General features: G+C 39.3%; 1 protein-coding gene across 1 annotated transcript; it reads left to right on the top strand.

The window, feature by feature from the left end:
* The first annotated feature begins 8766 nt into the window (after window positions 1-8766).
* On the top strand, window positions 8767-18582 carry LOC115214222 (von Hippel-Lindau disease tumor suppressor). Its single transcript, XM_029783339.2, has 3 exons — window positions 8767-8963; window positions 14957-15318; window positions 18230-18582. Exons 2-3 carry the CDS (start codon window positions 15006-15008, stop codon window positions 18388-18390), a joined length of 474 nt encoding a protein of 157 aa, XP_029639199.1. The 5' UTR covers window positions 8767-8963; window positions 14957-15005; the 3' UTR covers window positions 18391-18582.
* The last annotated feature ends 407 nt before the right edge of the window (window positions 18583-18989 follow it).

Raw genomic sequence — 18989 nt, 5'->3', positions numbered from 1 at the left:
CTCAACGCCAGTCCCGAACAAGCAAATATATAATCAAAGCTGTTCCAGCCAATTCTGTATTTTTAGAGCTTTTCAAGAACTCCTTATCCAATGTATTCTCTCCATCCTGAAGAGCTAATCGTGTAATTTATGAGAGATTTGCCTGTTGGTTCTAATAACCTAAATGTCACTGTATGCATTTAACCATTGATAATTTCTGGTGGAGCAATCTTCTGGACAAATAAGTTCCAGTTGAGCAATTCGACCCCAGTACTTATTCTTTGTAAGCCTAGTACTTATTCTATCGGTCTCTTTTGCCGAACCGCTAAGTTACTGGATGTAAACACACCAGCAACAGCTATCAAGCGATGTTGGGGAGGACAAACACAGACACACAAACATATACAAACACACATACATATATATACACACATATACGACGGGCTTCTTTCAGTTTCCGTCAATCAAATCCACTCACAACGCTTTGGTCGGCCCGAGGCTATAGTAAAGAACGTGCCCAAGGTGTCACGCAATGGGACTGAACCCGGAACCATGTAGTTTGTAAGCAAGCTACTTTGTTTTCTTTCTTTTTTTTTTAATAAAATCCAAAAGGAAACATTTCATGCAGTATATGTTTTTATGGAGGCACAATGGCCCAGTGGTTAGGGCAGTGGACTCGCGGTCGGAGAATCGCGGTTTCGATTCTCAGACCGAGCAGTGTGTGTGTGTTTATTGAGCGAAACACCCAAAAGCTCCACGAGGCTCCAGCAGGGGGTAGTGGTGACCCCTGTTGTACTCTTTCGCGTCAACTTTCTCTCACTCTCTCTCTTCCTGTTTCTTGAGTAACGCTGCGATGGACTGGCGTCCCGTCCAGCTGGTGGGGAAACACATACGCCACAGAAACCGGGAAACCGAGCCCATGAGCCTGGCTAGGCTTGAAAAGGGCGCATAAATAAAAATAAATAATATGTTTTTATACAAGCGGGTTGCGTGTGATTCGAGACATTTAGCTACACACAAATACCGGCTAAGATGCGCGTCTACAAAGGGTGCAATATAATACAAACTACGATATAGGCGCAGGAATGGCTGTGTGGTAAGTAGCTTGCTTACCAACCACATGGTTCCGGGTTCAGTCCCACTGCGTGGCACCTTGGGAAAGTGTCTTCCACTATAGCCTCAGGCCGACCAAAGCCTTGTGAGTGGATTTGGTAGACGGAAACTGAAAGAAGCCCGTCGTATATATGTATATATATATATGTGTGTGCGTGTATGTTTGTGTATGTGTTTGTCCCCCTAGCATTGCTTGACAACCGATGCTGGTGTGTTTATGTCCCCGTTACTTAGCGGTTCGCCAAAGAGACCGATAGAATAAGTACTGGGCTTACAAAGAATAAGTCCCGGGGACGAGTTGCCCGACTAAAGGCGGTGCTCCAGCATGGCCGCAGTCAACTGACTGAAACAAGTAAAAGAGAGAGAGAGTAAAGAGAGTATATCTTTATTTGTATTAGATTTCGGACTGCCATACAATTCCTGTATGCATTTTCTTCCACTTGGTGTCGGTGAAATGCTCGACAAACGAAATGAAATAATGCAACGCACTAAAGAGAGCAAAGAGTGTGTATATTCAAATAGCGGTGTCATCAAGGCTTATTAAGTTTCATATGCTCGAATCACTTCTGGTTTATATATATTTGTGTATATATATATATATTTCTTTACTACCCACAAGGGGCTAAACATAGAGGGGACAAACAAGGACAGACAAACGGATTAAGTCGATTACATCGACCCCAGTGTGTAACTGGTACTTAATTTATCGACCCCGAAAGGATGAAAGGCAAAGTCGACCTCGGCGGAATTTGAACTCACAACGTAACGACAGACGAAATACCGCTAAGCATTTCGCCCGGCGTGCTAACGTTTCTGCCAGCTCATCGCCTTTATAATATATATATATATATGTGTGTGTGTGTGTGTGTGTGTGTGTGTGTGTGTGTGTGTGTGTGTGTGTGTGTGTGTATGTATACACTTTTACTCTTTTCAGTCATTTGACCACGGCCATGCTGGAGCACCGCCTTTAGTCGAGCAATTCGACCCCAGTACTTATTCTTTGTAAGCCTAGTACTTATTCTATCGGTCTCTTTTGCCGAACCGCTAAGTTACTGGATGTAAACACACCAGCAACTGTTATCAAACGATGTTGGGGAGGACAAACACAGACACACAAACAAATACAAACACACATACATATATATACACACATATACGACGGGCTTCTTTCAGTTTCCGTCAACCAAATCCAATCACAACGCTTTGGTCGGCCCGAGGTTATGGTAAAGAACGTGCCCAAGGTGCCACGTAGTGGGACTGAACCTGGAACCATGTAGTTTGTAAGCAAGCTACTTACTACACAGCCACTCCTACCCCTACAACAATACAGCAGATATTGAACTTAAATGACAGACTATTCTTAGTATTTTTTCTTTTGGATTCTTTCATCAATCACATACATATGTGCATACATCCATGCTTACATACGTATATTTTACAATCCAAATAAGAAGACAGAGTTTAGCGCATCTTTAATGACTAATTATAACTGTTTCTGTACCACTTTGTTTTTTACACACATTGCACGCAAAAGTTCCATGTGAAATGTTACGTAATATTTGCGGTATAGTGCCACTTCATCAGACTTGCATCAAAAAGTACGCTCTTACATTGTGCGTCAGCCAAGAGTTGTACATTGGTTATTTCACTCTTCGCTAGAGCCACACATTGATTTTACCAATGTGACACCAGGATTTTCTACACCACAAGAATTTCGATCTCACTTAAGACTGAAATTTAAGTGTGTAGGTACCCATAATAATAATGTTCGTCCTTCGGTTCGAAGATGACCAACTGACATCATCTGATGGAACTGGCGCCATGAGACCGGAGGTGGCTGGTGAGGCCAATCCGGGCAAGGAAGCCCCTCCACAGGTGGGGCAGAAGTGGGTAGGGGCCGTGCTACTGGTGCAGGCGGCTCTCTGGCTTTACGCATCTGACGTTTCTGCTCCCGCTGACCGAATCCGTCCCTCCTCGGCTGTCCCTGCTCCACGGTGATTGCGCTGCGCCAGGATGAGCGGTTGGCAGCAAGTGTCCTCCCAGGTCTCTGTTCCGATGGAGAAGTCTTTGAGAGAGACCTTGAGACTATCCTTGTAGCGCTTCTTCTGCCCTCTGTAGGTACCCATAAACTAGGGTTCAGTGCAGCATTGGAAATACCCTTAAGGACCTTACAGCTTGTATTTTATATATAGAAAACTGTTCCAATTTCATCGTTTTTATTGGAACTTATTTTTTCACAATTTCGTTTGGGCTTCTTCCACACTGATTAGAAGTGTAATGTTCTCAAATACATTATCAATTTTTTCAACCTCTCTTAGTCTCGTCTTCTGGATGAAATAGCAGCAGTTCATATGCTGATCACTTCTTCAGGAAAATGTGACCATATTAATATAGACCATAATAATGATCCTGAATAATCCGCAAGGAAATTTGGAGGAAAATATGAAAAACTTTTAATTTTAAAAGTGTTGGAAAGCGGACGCTATCATGTTTTCAGCGCAACAAAAACGCACACAGAAATACACACACATACATATGCTCGTGTGTGTGTTTGTATTCACACACATATATACATATATATACATACATATATACATATATAATATAAATAATATATATATGCATATATACATACGTATATGTACATACTTATATCTAAACGTTATATATATATATCACCATCACGTGACCGACCAGACCATCAGATGTTGTTACACATCGCTGGTCACAATGCGTTCGCATTGTTTTAGCCTTCGAATGACGCCACCCCGCTGGCTAAGCGAGCAGGCCAACAGAAGAAAGAGGGAGAGAAAGAGTGGTGAAAGAGTACAGCAGGGATCACCACCCCCTGCCGGAGACTCGTGGAGCTTTTAGGTGTTTTCACTCAATAAACACTCACAACGCCCGGTCTGGGAATCGAAACCGCGAGTCCGCTGCCCTAACCACTAGGCCATATATATATATATATATTAGCATATGTGGGTACAGGACGTCATGAAACGTGTTTAACAAGAAAGTACGAAGCACTAGTACATGGAGCATGAACTATTCTTCTGAACAACGAAAGACACAAATGGAAAACAAAACAAACAACATAAAGAACGACCCTTCGTCAATGTTGCTTGTTACTCTACTTTCATATTTCGAGCATTTAACAACAATATACGCTTTCGATAAAACAGTTGCTCCCGCAAAGCAAATTAAATAAAATTTGGGATTTTGCGGAGGGTCAAAACTAGAGGGATGACGCTACGGCGAGGAAAGTGGGAGAGACCCAAGAAGATCAGACACAACTTAGCATCACCTAGGAAGATGCAGGCGACGATGCTGAAAACCAGAATTACTGGATATATCTTGCTGCCCAATTTATAAGCCGATTGTATGGAAGGAACTAAGACCTGGGTAGCCGTCGAGACGTCAGGTGTACTGTCGATTTCATCCGCAAAATACGGATAACAGCGGCTTGTCGGAGAAATTAGCCCTGCGAGGTGGAGCGGCTACTACAGCGAGTATCGCTAGCCATTCTCCGCGGCAACACCATCGCGGTCGCTTGCGCGGGGTGCAGCTGAGCACCCTACATGTTATGGGATATGTGACCCATCGCCCCATCTCCTCCGTCTCCCATTGTTTCCCCCTCTGTTTTCTTTTATTTTCTCTTTTTTTATCCTTTTAAAGTATTTCTTAGTAAATAAAACGAAAAGAAAATTAAAAGAAAAAAGGAAAAAAAAAATCAATGGTTAGTTTTAGCTCAGGTAAGATTTGAATTCGAATTTTATCGCGACTAAACCAGTCACTTTGAACTTCACTGTTTTGGGCATTTCTACTAATTTTACTGTAATTTTATTTTTCAATGATGGGAAATGAAAAATACATTGTCCCACCTCTTTCTGTCTTCATTCCTGATCTTTCTCTCTCCGGCAGGTAACTTTGTACTCCCTCTACAGCTAGACACCTGTATCTGTCTCACTATAATCTTTTCAACATCCAACACAAGATGACTCTCTCCAATGCTTCCTCTCCACTTGAAAATATTTTTTTCTCTTGCAAGTACGACAGTGACTTAAATAAATAGTTGTTAATGGCAAATAAAACTCAATTGAAAATGTTGATACACAGACATATAATATCATTCTAAGCGCAGGCGTAGCTGTGTAGTTAAGAAATTTGCTTCTTCACCACACTTATTTAGTTCATTCTCACTGCACAGCACCTTGAGGAAGGGTCTTCTACTATAGCCATGGATCGAGTGGATTTGGTAGCCGGAAACAGAAATAAGCGATAACGGGTGTTTGTCTACGTCCCCTAACTTAAACCGTTTGGCAAAATATACCGATAGCATAAGTAATAAGTAAAAAAATAAATAATAAAAAAAAGTATTGGCGTCGATTTGTTCGACTAAACACTTCAAGTTGGTGCCCCAGCATGGCAGCAGACCAATGAATGAAACGAGTAAATGATCAAAATGAAACTTTTATTTTTAGGGGTCTTTATTTTTATTTTAGAAAATAAAATTAAGCAACTCGGAACCATAACGATAACTCTTATAATATTTTATAGAGTAGCTTCCCTTAGTACATTTTATTCGTTACTTAGTGCAAGTATTCATTGAATAGCTGGCAGAAACGTTAGCACGCCGGGCGAAATGCGTAGCCGTATTTTGTCTGCAGCTACGTTCTGAGTTCAAATTCTGCCGAGGTCGACTTTGCCTTTCATCCTTTCGGGGTCGATAAATTAAGTACCAGTTACACACTGGGGTCGATGTAATCGACTTAATCCCTTTGTCTGTCCTTGTTTGTCCCCTCTGTGTTTAGCCCCTTGTGGGCAATAAAGAAATATATATAGTCAGGACAGGTTTCAGATCTTAAATTTAATCGGGAGAATGGAGACGACAGAATTTGAAACATGCCGAGTTCAATGCATTGGGATATTTAATTTACAACTATTTCGTTCCGAGTTCAAATCTAATGGAGAGAAGCAATGAAATAAAAATGATTTTAAACGAGATAGAATTACCTTGTTTATAAACATCGGCTTTACTCTTTTACTCTTTTACTTGTTTCAGTCAGTTGACTGCGGCCATGCTGGAGCACCGCCTTTAATCGAGCAACTCGACCCCGGGACTTATTCTTTGTAAGCCCAGTACTTATTCTATCGATCTCTTTTGCCGAACCGCTAAGTAACGGGGACATAAACACACCAGCATAGGTTGTCAAGCAATACTAGGGGGACAAAGACAGACACACAAACATACACACATACACACATATATATATATACATGCATATATACGATGGGCTTCTTTCAGTTTCCGTCTACCAAATCCACTCACAAGGCTTTGGTTGGCCCAAGGCTATAGTAGAAGACACTTGCCCAAGGTGCCACGCAGTGGGACTGAACCCAGAACCATGTGGTTGGTAAACAAGCTACTTACCACACAGCCACTCCCTTCTAATAACAATAAACAAACTCAGTTAATTTTGATTGAGTGAGACATAATAAAGGTGACCGTGGTAAGATTATATTTTTTGTCTTTTACTTGTTTTCAGGAATTAATCTGCGGCCGGCCATGCTGGGGCACCACTTTCAAAGGATTTTAGTTTAATAAATCGTCTCTATTACATTATCTGTAAGTCTGGCACTTATTCTATTGGGTTCTTTTGGCGAACCGCAAATTTACGGAAACTGAAAGAAGCCCATCGTATATATGCATGTATATATATGTGTGTGTGTGTTTGTGTATGTTTGTGTGTCTGTCTTTGTCCCCCTAGTATTGCTTGACAACCTATACTAACCAACACTGTTACTCAAGCGGCAGTGGGGAATAAACATACACACACATACACGTATTATCCAAAATGTACAGTATTATATACCCACCACGGTTAATTTTACCAATAGGTTTCGCACAAAGATTACAATGGAGTGTTAGGTAACAATCCGATTATATAACCTTACACTCATCAGAGTTAGCTGGTTTGGAAAGGAATATGGCAAAGGAATGATCGCCATATTCCCTTCCATACTGGCTGTTCTGATGAGCGTATGGTTATATAATCATATTGTTAACTAACACTCCATTGTATTACTTGTACGAAACCGATTGGTAAGATCAACCATGATGGAAACATAATGCAGTACATTTCGGATAATATACTTACTCTATTGACAATATGAGTGCACCTTTACCCTGAATTATGGTCTCTTACACACACATATATATATATATATATATATATATATATATATATATATATATATATATATATATATCATCATCACCATCAGCGTTTAACGCCCGCTTTCCATGCTAACATGGGTTGGACGATTTGACTGAGGTCTGGCGAACCAGATGGCTGCACCAGACTCCAATCCGATCTGGCAGAGTTTCTACAGGTGGATGCCCGTCCTAACCCCAACCATTCCGAGAGTGTAGGGGGTGCTTTTATGTGCCACTGGCACGAGGGCCAGTCAGGCGTAACTGGTACTTAAATAAGTACTAGTTACGCACTGGGGTCGATATAATCGACTTAATCCGTTTGTCTGTCCTTGTTTATTCCCTCTGTGTTTAGCCCCTTGTGGGTAGTAAAGAAATAAGGATTTCGTCTGCCGCTACGTTCTGAGTTCAAATTCCGCCGAGGTCGACTTTGCCTTTCATTCTTTCGGGGTCGATTAAATAAGTACCAGTTACGCACTGGGGTCGGTATAATTGACTTAAGCCCTTTGTCTGTCGTTGTTTGTCCCCTGTGTAGCCCCTTGTGGGCAGTAAAGAAATAAGAAACTGAAAGAAACTCATCGTGTGTGTGTGTATACATGTGTGTGTGTGTATACATGTGTGTGTGTGTGTGTGTGTGTGTGTGTGTGTGTGTGTATCGATGCGTGTGTGTCTTTGTGTCTGCATTTACCCTCCACCATCGCTTAACAATCTGTGTTGGTGTGGTTACTTCCTCAAAATGTAGCGGTTCGCCAAAAGAAAATGACAGAATAAGGACTAGGCTTTATAAAATAAGAATATATTATTTAACTTATACAACTTAATACACTTAGCACTGTATGCTTAACATTCATCAATCCACTTAAAAAGTAAAGAAGAAAACCATTTTGAATATACCGTAGGCATAATTAGGATCTTGGGATCTTTTTGGTTTGAACGGCAGTTTTTTAAAATAATTTCCACATAACTAATCATTTTAAACTTCGTATACTGGTAGAACGTGTTTATAAAACATCTTTTTCTCTTGGCTTTATTGAGAAAATTCTATAGTTTGTAAGATATTTGTTGGGTTTTTTTCTTCAATTTCTGCAATTTCAACCAATCAATGACGTCTATTGAGGTGAAACATTCTGTGCCATATGAATATGTCCCTCGTTTAAAAAACGGATTGGATTTATTTACATTTCTAAAGAAAAAAAAGATACCCTTCCCTCCACCCCTAAACCTAACCCTAACCCTAAAACAGATTGAAATGCAATAGATCGATACTAGGGTCATAATTATGGGTGACAATTTCATATGACACCGCTAGAAAAAAACTGCCGTTCAAACCGAAAAGATCCCAGTTTATTACACAGCATTCCGGATTTCTGGAGATTCCAGATTTCTGAAAGCCGGATAGTCAGTTGGTAGTATAATTTGAAACTGACACAACTAACGGAAATGGAAACCAAATTTGCGCATGCGCTTTTAGTAATCACGCGCCATGTTCCTTTCTCAATCAAAATATTATCGCCAAGACACAAGTTCGGATAACATTCTATACGTGTAGCTACGGATGGTTTCTCTGTTCGATTTTCTTGTCAGTGTCCGTAATGATGTCGTTGGAATATAAATCCGACATATCTGTACAGATTTTCTCATATTCCTAACATTTGAGGTATATAGTATGGTTAACACGTTTTCATTCTAAGTTTTGTTTATTTTTTTCCCTTTAAATGTAAACAGCTGCGTGTTGACATGTTATCTTGTAATGTCGATTTTTACATTACTATTTATTATAACAACATTGGCTTACTATTACATTATATATACACACACACACACATGCAGGCGTTGGTATCCCAATTGCCTGCCCTACACCTCACTACTCTGACAATATACGTAAAAATATTACAGTAGTATGTCCATTCATTGAGAATATCGGATAGAATGTCTTGTAGCATTTGTTCCGGCTCTCTTAGGTTTGAATTAAACCCCTACATCTAATGTCTATGAATAAAGGACCAGTCACTATGATCGATCCATCTCTTTCTCTCCCAGAATCGACGGTAAATTTGGAAAAAATTTACCGAATCGACTCTGTTGGGGGTGTGACGACTAACAGTGCTTCACACTTCCCAGAAATTGATAAAAGTTCAGTGTGAAGCTTCTTACTTATCATAGGAAGACTGATATATGTACTACTGGAATCGTCCGAACACATCCGGATGTGCGGCACAACATGGAACGGAAATTAAGAAAGAACCATCTATCACCAGTCTCACTGAATACAGGAAAACTGTTCTGAGTTGATTTAATATTTTTAGACAACTTACAACGTGACCATACACCGGCGCAAAAATATCTGCCTCTTATAATACAGTATTATGTTTTTTCGAATATATATATAACGATAGAACCTCTCTAATCAGCGCTCTATGCATATTTTTATTTACTTGTAGTACTATTGAAAGAAATTAAATAATTTCAACATTAGATGCGTATTTTAAAACGCCATCACGACACCTCCGCAATGTTCTCTAATTGTTAGAACTGTTGGAAAATACCTTGTATTTCTTGCGGCTCTTTACATTCAGAGTTCAAATCACGACGAGGTCAATTTGCTTTTCAGCGCACTGGGGTCGATAAAATAAAGTACCAGTCCAGCACTGAGGTCGATGGTATTGATAGACACCACTCACAACATCTGCCTCTATGCCTAAGCTAATGGAATCGTTAGTACGTCGAACAAAATGCTTACTAGCATTGTATTTCTTGTGGCTGTTCCTAGTTCAAATTCCACTGGGGTTAGCTTCGCAGCCCTTTAATCCTAAAACCCTTATTTTTTCAGAACCTCTAACATTGGTGGTAGGGAGAGTGTTAATTATTCTGTAACTAGCTGAACACTTCATAACTGAGTGAATTCCATTTGAGGCACTCAAAAATCAGATAATGGTGTTAAAGTGCTAGACAGATTATATCCACCCCTGAAGAACTCAGAATACTAAGAGTCAAAAAAAGACATTTCATTCATCTCTGTTAATCCACCGCTCTGGAATTTTATTTCAACAAACTCCAAAAAAAGTTGAAGGCAAATTCCTTAACCTATCTTTGACCATCCTTTCGTCTGTGATATAAACTTGTTTTAAAAGGATAAAAATCCTTCCTGAGTTATATAGACTCATAGGGCCAGATTCTGTGGCATATTTATTTCCCACTGGATGGGACATCGGTCTGTCCCAGGATTACTCATTTTTGCCAGCTGAGTGAACTGGAGCAATGTGAAATTAAGTGTTTTGCTCAAGAACACAACATGTCACCTGGTCTAGGCATCAAAACCACAATCTTACAATCATGTGTTCAACACATTAATCCTTTTGTTACCAACCCGGCTGAAACCGGCTCTGGCTCTGTTGTACAAATGTCTTGTTTTCATAATTTTTGAATTAATATCTTCCACCAAATCTTAGTCACAATTTTTGTTCCTAATGCTAGCTTAATTATAAGGTTGTCCCAAAAGTTCGTAGAAAGTCTTGGAAAATAATGGTCTTTATTTTGAGGAATAATTTTTGTTGTTTTTGTTAGTACTTGGCGAGTAAAAATTCAATTTTCGCATGTGTTTACGAACTTTTGCGACAACCTAATATAACCAAGTTATTTTACTAAATTCTTTGTTATATTTAAAGTAATTGAAAGAAATACAGAGCATCTCAAAATATATACAGTAACAAAAAGGTTAACCATTAAGCTACATGTCTCAAAATCTTGTAAAGTGATCTAAATTAAAACTTACCATCATTTCATGTTAATTTATCCTCTAAACACCAATAACAAAGTTATTTAACTAAAGCTTTCATTTTGTAAATAGAATTATAAGCCTTCACCATATATTGACTATGGAATGTAGTCTAATTAATAATAGACTATTTCCCGTATAAGTCCAAATATTAGACTATTTTCTATAGTCTAATTTTATATCTGGAACCTTATAATTCTATTTACAAAATTTCAATCTCCACTGTTTCCTAATTCATGCAGAATTTGCATAAAGTTTTCATTATTTTGAAAATTGCATGTAATAAGGGCAGAGTATATCTACAGAAATATATTAACAAAAAGATTAAATATAGCAAAACTCTATACAGCTTTTGTCCATTTTATTTCTCAATGAAAAGAAAAATTATGTACTCTACACCTCCTCCAATTGTAGGTTGAAAATTTATTTTGGTAGAATGTAGCTTCTGTTTACCATATTACATTTTCAAACACTGGTTCTTATCAGCTATGAGGGATCACACATCAAGAGACAAATACAAACCAGTTATGGAGTTCCAATGGACCCACTGCTATCCTTTAGGCTCAGAACTGTGTGTGTATAGATAGATAGATAGATAGATACATAAAAAGATAGACAGATAGATAGGTAGACAGACAGACAGGTCGATAGATAAATAAATAAAGAAGCCGCGGTTTCAAACTAGACATTATTGAAAGGTTTAAATGTAAAAAGGAATTCACGGTTTAATCTCGCAGCAGGAGCGAGATGACCGTCTCATTTGCATTACTTATATATCATTTCACATATCATCCTTCATGTGTTTTATGTTTCCACATGTCTTTTTATGTCCCCTCTATATTTAGGCCTTGTAATACAGAGAAAAAGTATAGAAAAGCAGACAAAACTGATGATATATATATATAGATGGTGATGGTGCCACTTCAAAAGCACTGGTGATGGTGCCACATAAAAAGCACCCAGTGTACGTTGAGGAATGGTTGGCATTACGAAGGGCATCCAACCATAGAATCCAAGCCAAAACAGACTATGGGACCAGATGTAGCCCCTGGCCTTGCCAGCATAGAAAACGGATGTTAAATGATGATGATGATATATAAAGTTAATCCAAACAAGAAAACACAGAAAAAAGAGAAAAAAACACAGCAACGCAGGACGTGGAATAATTAAAGTATTATTTTTGTGTTTGTCTATCTACCCATGTAGGTACATTGTTTCTATGCTTATTGTAAATGGCAACAAAAATGGTCTGTGTCACAAAAAAATTGGCTCAAAGTCTTGTTCAATAAACGCAGTAAACTTGATGGTTAATTTATTGCACTCATAATCACGGGATCATAGTTTCAATTCCCTAGCCAGGCAGTGCATTGTGTTCTTGAGCAGAGCAATCACTTTGCCATCTAATGTGTGGTACACACAAAGCAATCACTTTGCCATCACACATGTGGCACATATGATATTGATTCAATGGTTGTGGTGAGCAAAGGTACAGTGCAAACATACAAATATTTTATCATCATCATCATTGTTTAACGTCCGTTCTCCATGCTAGCATGGGTTGGACGGTTCGACCGGGGATCTGGGAAGCCAGAAGGCTGCACCAGGCTCCAGTCTTATCTGGCAATGTTTCTACAGCTGGATGCCCTTCCTAACGCCAACCACTCCGTGAGTGTAGTGGGTGCTTTTTACGTGCCATCAGTATAAAGAAATCATCTGTGCTGGTTGTCCAGTAAGAAATTTTGAAACATTCATTTCGTTTACAACAGGATAGTCTACTACAGTGGTTCCCATACTTTATCAGGTTGCTGCCCCCCTTGACACTAGGGTCCCCCCCCACTCACTATTACAAACTTAGACCACTTTCTGCAGCAAATTCAAAACAACTATATTTCACCTATAAAACTTACCCTAATTAACCTGGCCTATTATTATTTTTTGGTGGGTGTTACATCCAGTGACTCCTTTTGGTCACCCCACTTCAATGCTCCCACCCTTAGATCCCCCCCCCAAGGGGGCAGTACCTTACACTTCGGGAACCACTGGTCTACTATATTCTTTTATTCTTTTACTTGTTTCAGTCACTTGACTGCGGCCTTGCTGGAGCACTGCCTTTAGTTGAGCAAATCGACCCCAGGACTTATTCTTTGTAAGCCTAGCACTTATTCTATTGGTCTCTTTTGCTGAACTACTAAGTTATTGAGATGTAAGTACACCAACATCGGTTGTCAAACAATGGTGGGAGGACAAACACACACACATTCACATATATATATATATTTATATAGGGTAGGAACTCTTTGACTGTTCTTTCTAGTACGTTAGCAACCTGTTAAAGGCTTGTGTATAAATGTATACTAATTTGTGTATGTATATATATATATATTCAATGGGCTTCTTTCAGTTTCCATCTACCAAATCCACTCACAAGGCTTTGGTCTGCCTGAGGCTATAGCAGAAGACACTTCCCCAATGTGTCATGCAGTGGAACTGAACCTGGGACCATGTGGTTGGGAACCAGCCACACCTACGCCTATATATATATATTACTCTTTACTCTTTTACTTGTTTCAGTCATTTGACTGTGGTCATGCTGGAGCACCGCCTTTAGTCGAGCGAAACGACCCCAGGACTTATTCTTTGTAAGCCCAGTACTTATTCTATCGGTCTCTTTTTGCCGAACCGCTAAGTGACGGGGACGTAAACACACCAGCATCGGTTGTCAAGCAATGCTAGGGGGACAAACACAGACACACAAACACACACACATATACATACATATATATATATATATATATACGACAGGCTTCTTTCAGTATCCGTCTACCAAATCCACTCATAAGGCATTGGTCGGCCCGGGGCTATAGCAGAAGACACTTGCCCAAGATGCCACGCAGTGGGACTGAACCCGGAACCATGTGGTTGGTTAGCAAGCTACTTACCACACAGACACACACACATATATTATTAGTTACAGGTATTGGAGTGTAAACATACTGGAGCACCTTTAATGGTTTAATTGATCATATTGACCCTAGTACTTATTCAGTCAAACCGGAACACGGCTTTGGTTTTTAAACCTGTGTAATCATGAACGTGTGTGTGAAGGCCTTGTGGTTGGGGTGTTCAACTTGCTATCGTAATAACGGGAGTTCACAAATGTACATATATAGGACTGGCTTCCTTTAGTAAACTAGAACCACTTACACGGCGCTATAACAGGAGACACCTCCGCAAACTGGGATTGAACCGAAAATCATGCAGTTGAGAAGCTAACATCTCACCCACTTTCAAGGGAGAGAACTTGTATTATTCTTTTCTACTCTTGTATTAGAGTTGAAGATTTTTACTGGTATTAATTTTTTTGATACTCTTACTCTCTTTTACTTGTTTCAGTCATTTGACTGCGGCCATGCTGGAGCACCGCCTTTAATCGAGTAACTCGACCCCGGGACTTATTCTTTTGTAAGCTCAGTACTTATTCTATCGGTCTCTTTTGCCGAACCGCTAAGTAACGGGGACATAAACACACCAGTATCGGTTGTCAAGCAATGCTAGGGGGACAAATACAGACACACAAACACACACACGCATATATATATATACATATATACGACGAGCTTCTTTCAGTTTCCGTCTACCAAATCCACTCACAAGGCTTTGGTCGGCCCGAGGCTATAGTAGATGACACTTGCCCAAGGTGCCATGCAGTGGGACTGAACCTGGAACCATGTGATTGGTAAGCAAGCTACTTACCACACAGCCACTCCTATGTTTTTTTTTTGTTTGTTTTTGTTTTCTTCCTAATTGAGTTTAACTTTCGCCTTCAATGCTTATTTAATGCTTAAACTTTTGACAACTGTTTGTTTTACTTTCAGTTTCCTGAATTACGTCCCTTCGAAATAGTAAATAACAGAATCTGTAAATATGTCAGAAGTTGAAGCTCCTAAAGTCCGGTCACAGCCATCCTGTCAACAGTCTTATATAAGATTTATGAACTGTACTGAAAGAGAAGTTGATATAGTTTGGTTGAACTATGAGGGTGTCAGTGTCCATTATAAAACTTTGTCATCCCAGCATTGGGTTGATGTGAACACCTTTGTCGGACATCCATGGATTTTTCGGGATACAAATACGGGTGACAAATTAGTAGTCCAGTTGAAGGAGGTATATGAACCAGTGGCTCACTGCTACCAACGTGATGGCACTTCTCGCAGAGTTGTTAACATTGTAATACCAGGTATATGTTCTGTTTTATCTTTTATCTTGTTTTGGTCATTAGACTGCAGCTATGAAGGGGCATCGCCTTGAAAAATTTTTAATCGAAAGAATCGACCCTTCTACGTTTTTTTAAAGCCATGTCCTTATTCTGTCACCAACACCAGCTGTCAAGCAGTGACAGGGGACAAACAAAGGCACATGCATAAATATATATATATATATATATATATATATATATGCACACACACACAATGTGCTTCTTTCAGTTTCTGTTTACCAAATTCTTCTACTATAGCCCCAGGCTATAGCAGAAGAATTGTTATATATTGTTATCTGTGGAGTCATATTTTGTAGGAAAAAGAAATAACGGTCTTTTGGCTGCTATTTCTAAATTTTCGGTATGTGGTGAAGCAACTTGTTGCTAAATCCTTAATTATTGTTATAAGTATATATAACATCATCGTTTAACGTCCGTTTTCCATGCTAGCATGGGTTGGACGGTTCGACCGGGGCCTGGGAAGCCAGGAGGCTGCACCAGGCTCCAGTCTGATCTGGCAGTGTTTCTACAGCTGTATGCCCTTACTAACACCAATCACTCTATGCCACCAGCACAGGTGCCAGGGGGTTCTGCAACAGCTATGAAAGGTTGGTGCTTTTTACGTGCCACCGGCACAGAAGCCAGTCAAGCCGGCGCTGGCATCAGCCACATTCGGATGGTGTTTTTTACATGCCACTGGCACAGGCATCACAACTACAATTTCCATTTGATTTTTTGATGTTGATGTACTTGACTCAATATGTCATCTCAAGCACATATATATATATCAGCTGTATGTATTTCTAACACTACATTTTTCCAGTGTATCCTTTCCTAATTATTTAACATGGCAAGATGTGATTTGAGGGGAATTTACTTCCTGTATCTAGCAGGTGGAACACTTGGGCTAAAGTCTTACCTTGTTGGCATGAAGTAAAAGCTGTTGCTGTTCTGTGTTCTTAAATCGGTCATTGAACAAAATTCTGATAAAATACATTCAAATCATTAGCATCTGGTCATTTGTATATCATGAACTCTGCTGTCCAATATTGCCTTCATTTAAACCACCGTGAAAGCTTTGGCTTGTTTTCAACAGGTTAAACAGTGTTGGCCGGTTGAAATAACAGACACGTTAGTTCATTACTGCAGTTAAGCAGCCACCTTTAGAGATGGTGTGAGATTTACTTAGTTTGAAAGAGTGAATGAATGGAAGGTTGTTTTGGTTGTGTAGATACATATCACCTTGGTAGGCAAGGTAGGCAGTGCCTACCCTGAATGTAATAGATCGATAGTAACATTTTCCTTTTATGGCAAAATAGGCACCTAATTTAATAAAATTATGAAGGTTACTCTGAATAAAATGCAAAATATTTTTTTTTTTATAGATTGGGTGGCATAATTCGCTTTTCAGTCTCAGTATTAAAACTATGCATAGTACTGCTGTAGTACACATGCTGTGTACATTCCTACAACGTTTTCTTTACATGCTATAAAGGCAGAAGTAAATCTGCCTCCAGCTCAGTCACATGCCTGTGTTTTGCTTATTTTTTTGTGTGTTTTATTACATAAACATCACCAACTGCCTACCCTGAGTAATTTACTTATGGAACATGCCTGATATCAACATTTTAACATCATTTACTATCATTTTCATTTTACATCAGTTGTCAAGCAATGTTGGGGAGACAAACACAGATACACATACATATACACACATATATGTGTACATATATACGACGGGCTTCTTTCAGTTTCTGTCTAGCAAATCCACTCACAAGGCTTTGGTCGGCCCGAGGCTATAGTAGAAGACACTTGCCCAAGGTGCCATGCAGTTGGGAATGAACCTAGAACTATGTGGCTGGTAAGCAAGCTACTTACCACACAGCCACTCCTGTGCCTATGTATAAAATAATTATCATTTAGTCTAATCAAATCCTTTTCATTCCCCCTCACCACTTGCCAAAAGTATTGTGAGCTTACATTTTTTTTAGAAATCACAGTTATTAGTATTAGCACTGAGGTAGTGAATGTTAGAAACCAAGTAGTGTGTTGCAGCCAAATAACTTGCAGTATTTAGTTATGTCCCTTTACATTGTCATTTGAAATTCTTTTGCTGATTAGCTTTGCTTTTCATCTTTCAGAAGTTTATAAAATAAATGTCTATTATGGACGTGTGTCATTACAAATGACTGATTACTTCCAGGAAGTTTGTGGCCTTGTGTCAGTGTTAGAAGAAAAAAAAAAAATAAATAATGATAATAATAATAATAATAATCATCGTTTAGCGTCCACTTTCCATGCTAGCATGGGTTGGCCGGTTCAACTGGCGTCTGGGAAGCCAGAAGGCTGCACCAGGCCCAGTCTGATCTGGCAATGTTTCTACGGCTGGATGCCCTTCTACAATTTCCATTGATGTTGGTCGATTTCGATTTTGATTTTGATCATCTTTATTATTATTATTATTATTATTATTATTATTATTATTATTATTATTGCTGCTGCTACAGGGAGGCAGTGAGACAGCAGAATTGTTAGCATGCTGGAAAAAACGTGTAGCAACATTTCACCTGTATTAGCACCTGTGGTATTCAAGTATATAAAAAGGCGGCGAGCTGGCAGAAACGTTAGCACACCGGGCGAAATGCTTTGCGGTTTTTCGTCTGCTGTTACGTTCTGAGTTCAAATTCCGCCGAGGTCGACTTTGCCTTTCATCCTTTCGGGGTCGATAAATTAAAGTACCAGTTATGCACTGGGGTCGATGTAATCGACTTAATACCTATGTCTGTCCTTGTTTGTCCCCTCTATTTTTAGCCCCTTGTGGGTAATAAAGAAATAGGTATTCAAGTATATTTGATTAATATTTTTTTTCTCTCTCTCTCTCTCTCCCTTTCAGTTTACAACCTAAAAGAATGCTGCCTGCAAAAATTAAGGGCCATCATTCCATGTAATCAAATTGATGATTTGGAACTACCAAAAAGCCTAATAGGGGAACTGAAAAAGTATTTCCACAAGAGCTCATATCTTGGCAAACCTGTTTCCGTATCTAAGAGTTGAGGTATACCAGTACAACAGTATGGTTGGTTTGTGATAAAACCTTGCTAATTGTGTATATGCACATTACTAGACATGGATCAATAAGTTCATTTTGTCTATCGTGTATGTGTGCGTGCATGTGCTTATATGTATATATGTACACCTCCTCAACTTCAACCTATGCAACTTACGACCATCTGCACTTATGACCACGAAAAATAAGGAAATGAAAAAATCAATTAATTAATAAAAAATCAATTTTTGGACATTGGGCAGCTGTGCATACTATAAACTATAACAGCATCTGGCAACACTGGACTCCCTCAGACCTTGACATCCACTGACCGCGGCTGTGTCTCACTCAGTTGCTTTCAAGCATCAAGTTGCGTTTGAATGAAAATGATGTTGATAAAATATAAATCCGACATACATCCAGATCAACTTACGACCTGTTACTTGGAACAGAACTCGGTCATACGCCGAGGAGGTGTATATGAAATGTGTGTGTACATATGGTTGACAGTCTGAACAAAAATCAAACACTCAGTATAATGTAGAGTATGAAATATCTGAGGAAATAGACAGAGGTTAACTGTTCATTGACTGACTATGAGTTTCAC

The sequence above is a fragment of the Octopus sinensis genome, linkage group LG1, assembly GCF_006345805.1.
Source record: "Octopus sinensis linkage group LG1, ASM634580v1, whole genome shotgun sequence".
Classification (NCBI taxonomy): Eukaryota; Metazoa; Mollusca; class Cephalopoda; order Octopoda; family Octopodidae; genus Octopus; species Octopus sinensis.
Note: the sequence above shows the minus strand (reverse complement) of the source record. Positions and strands in the feature narration are given on the sequence as shown.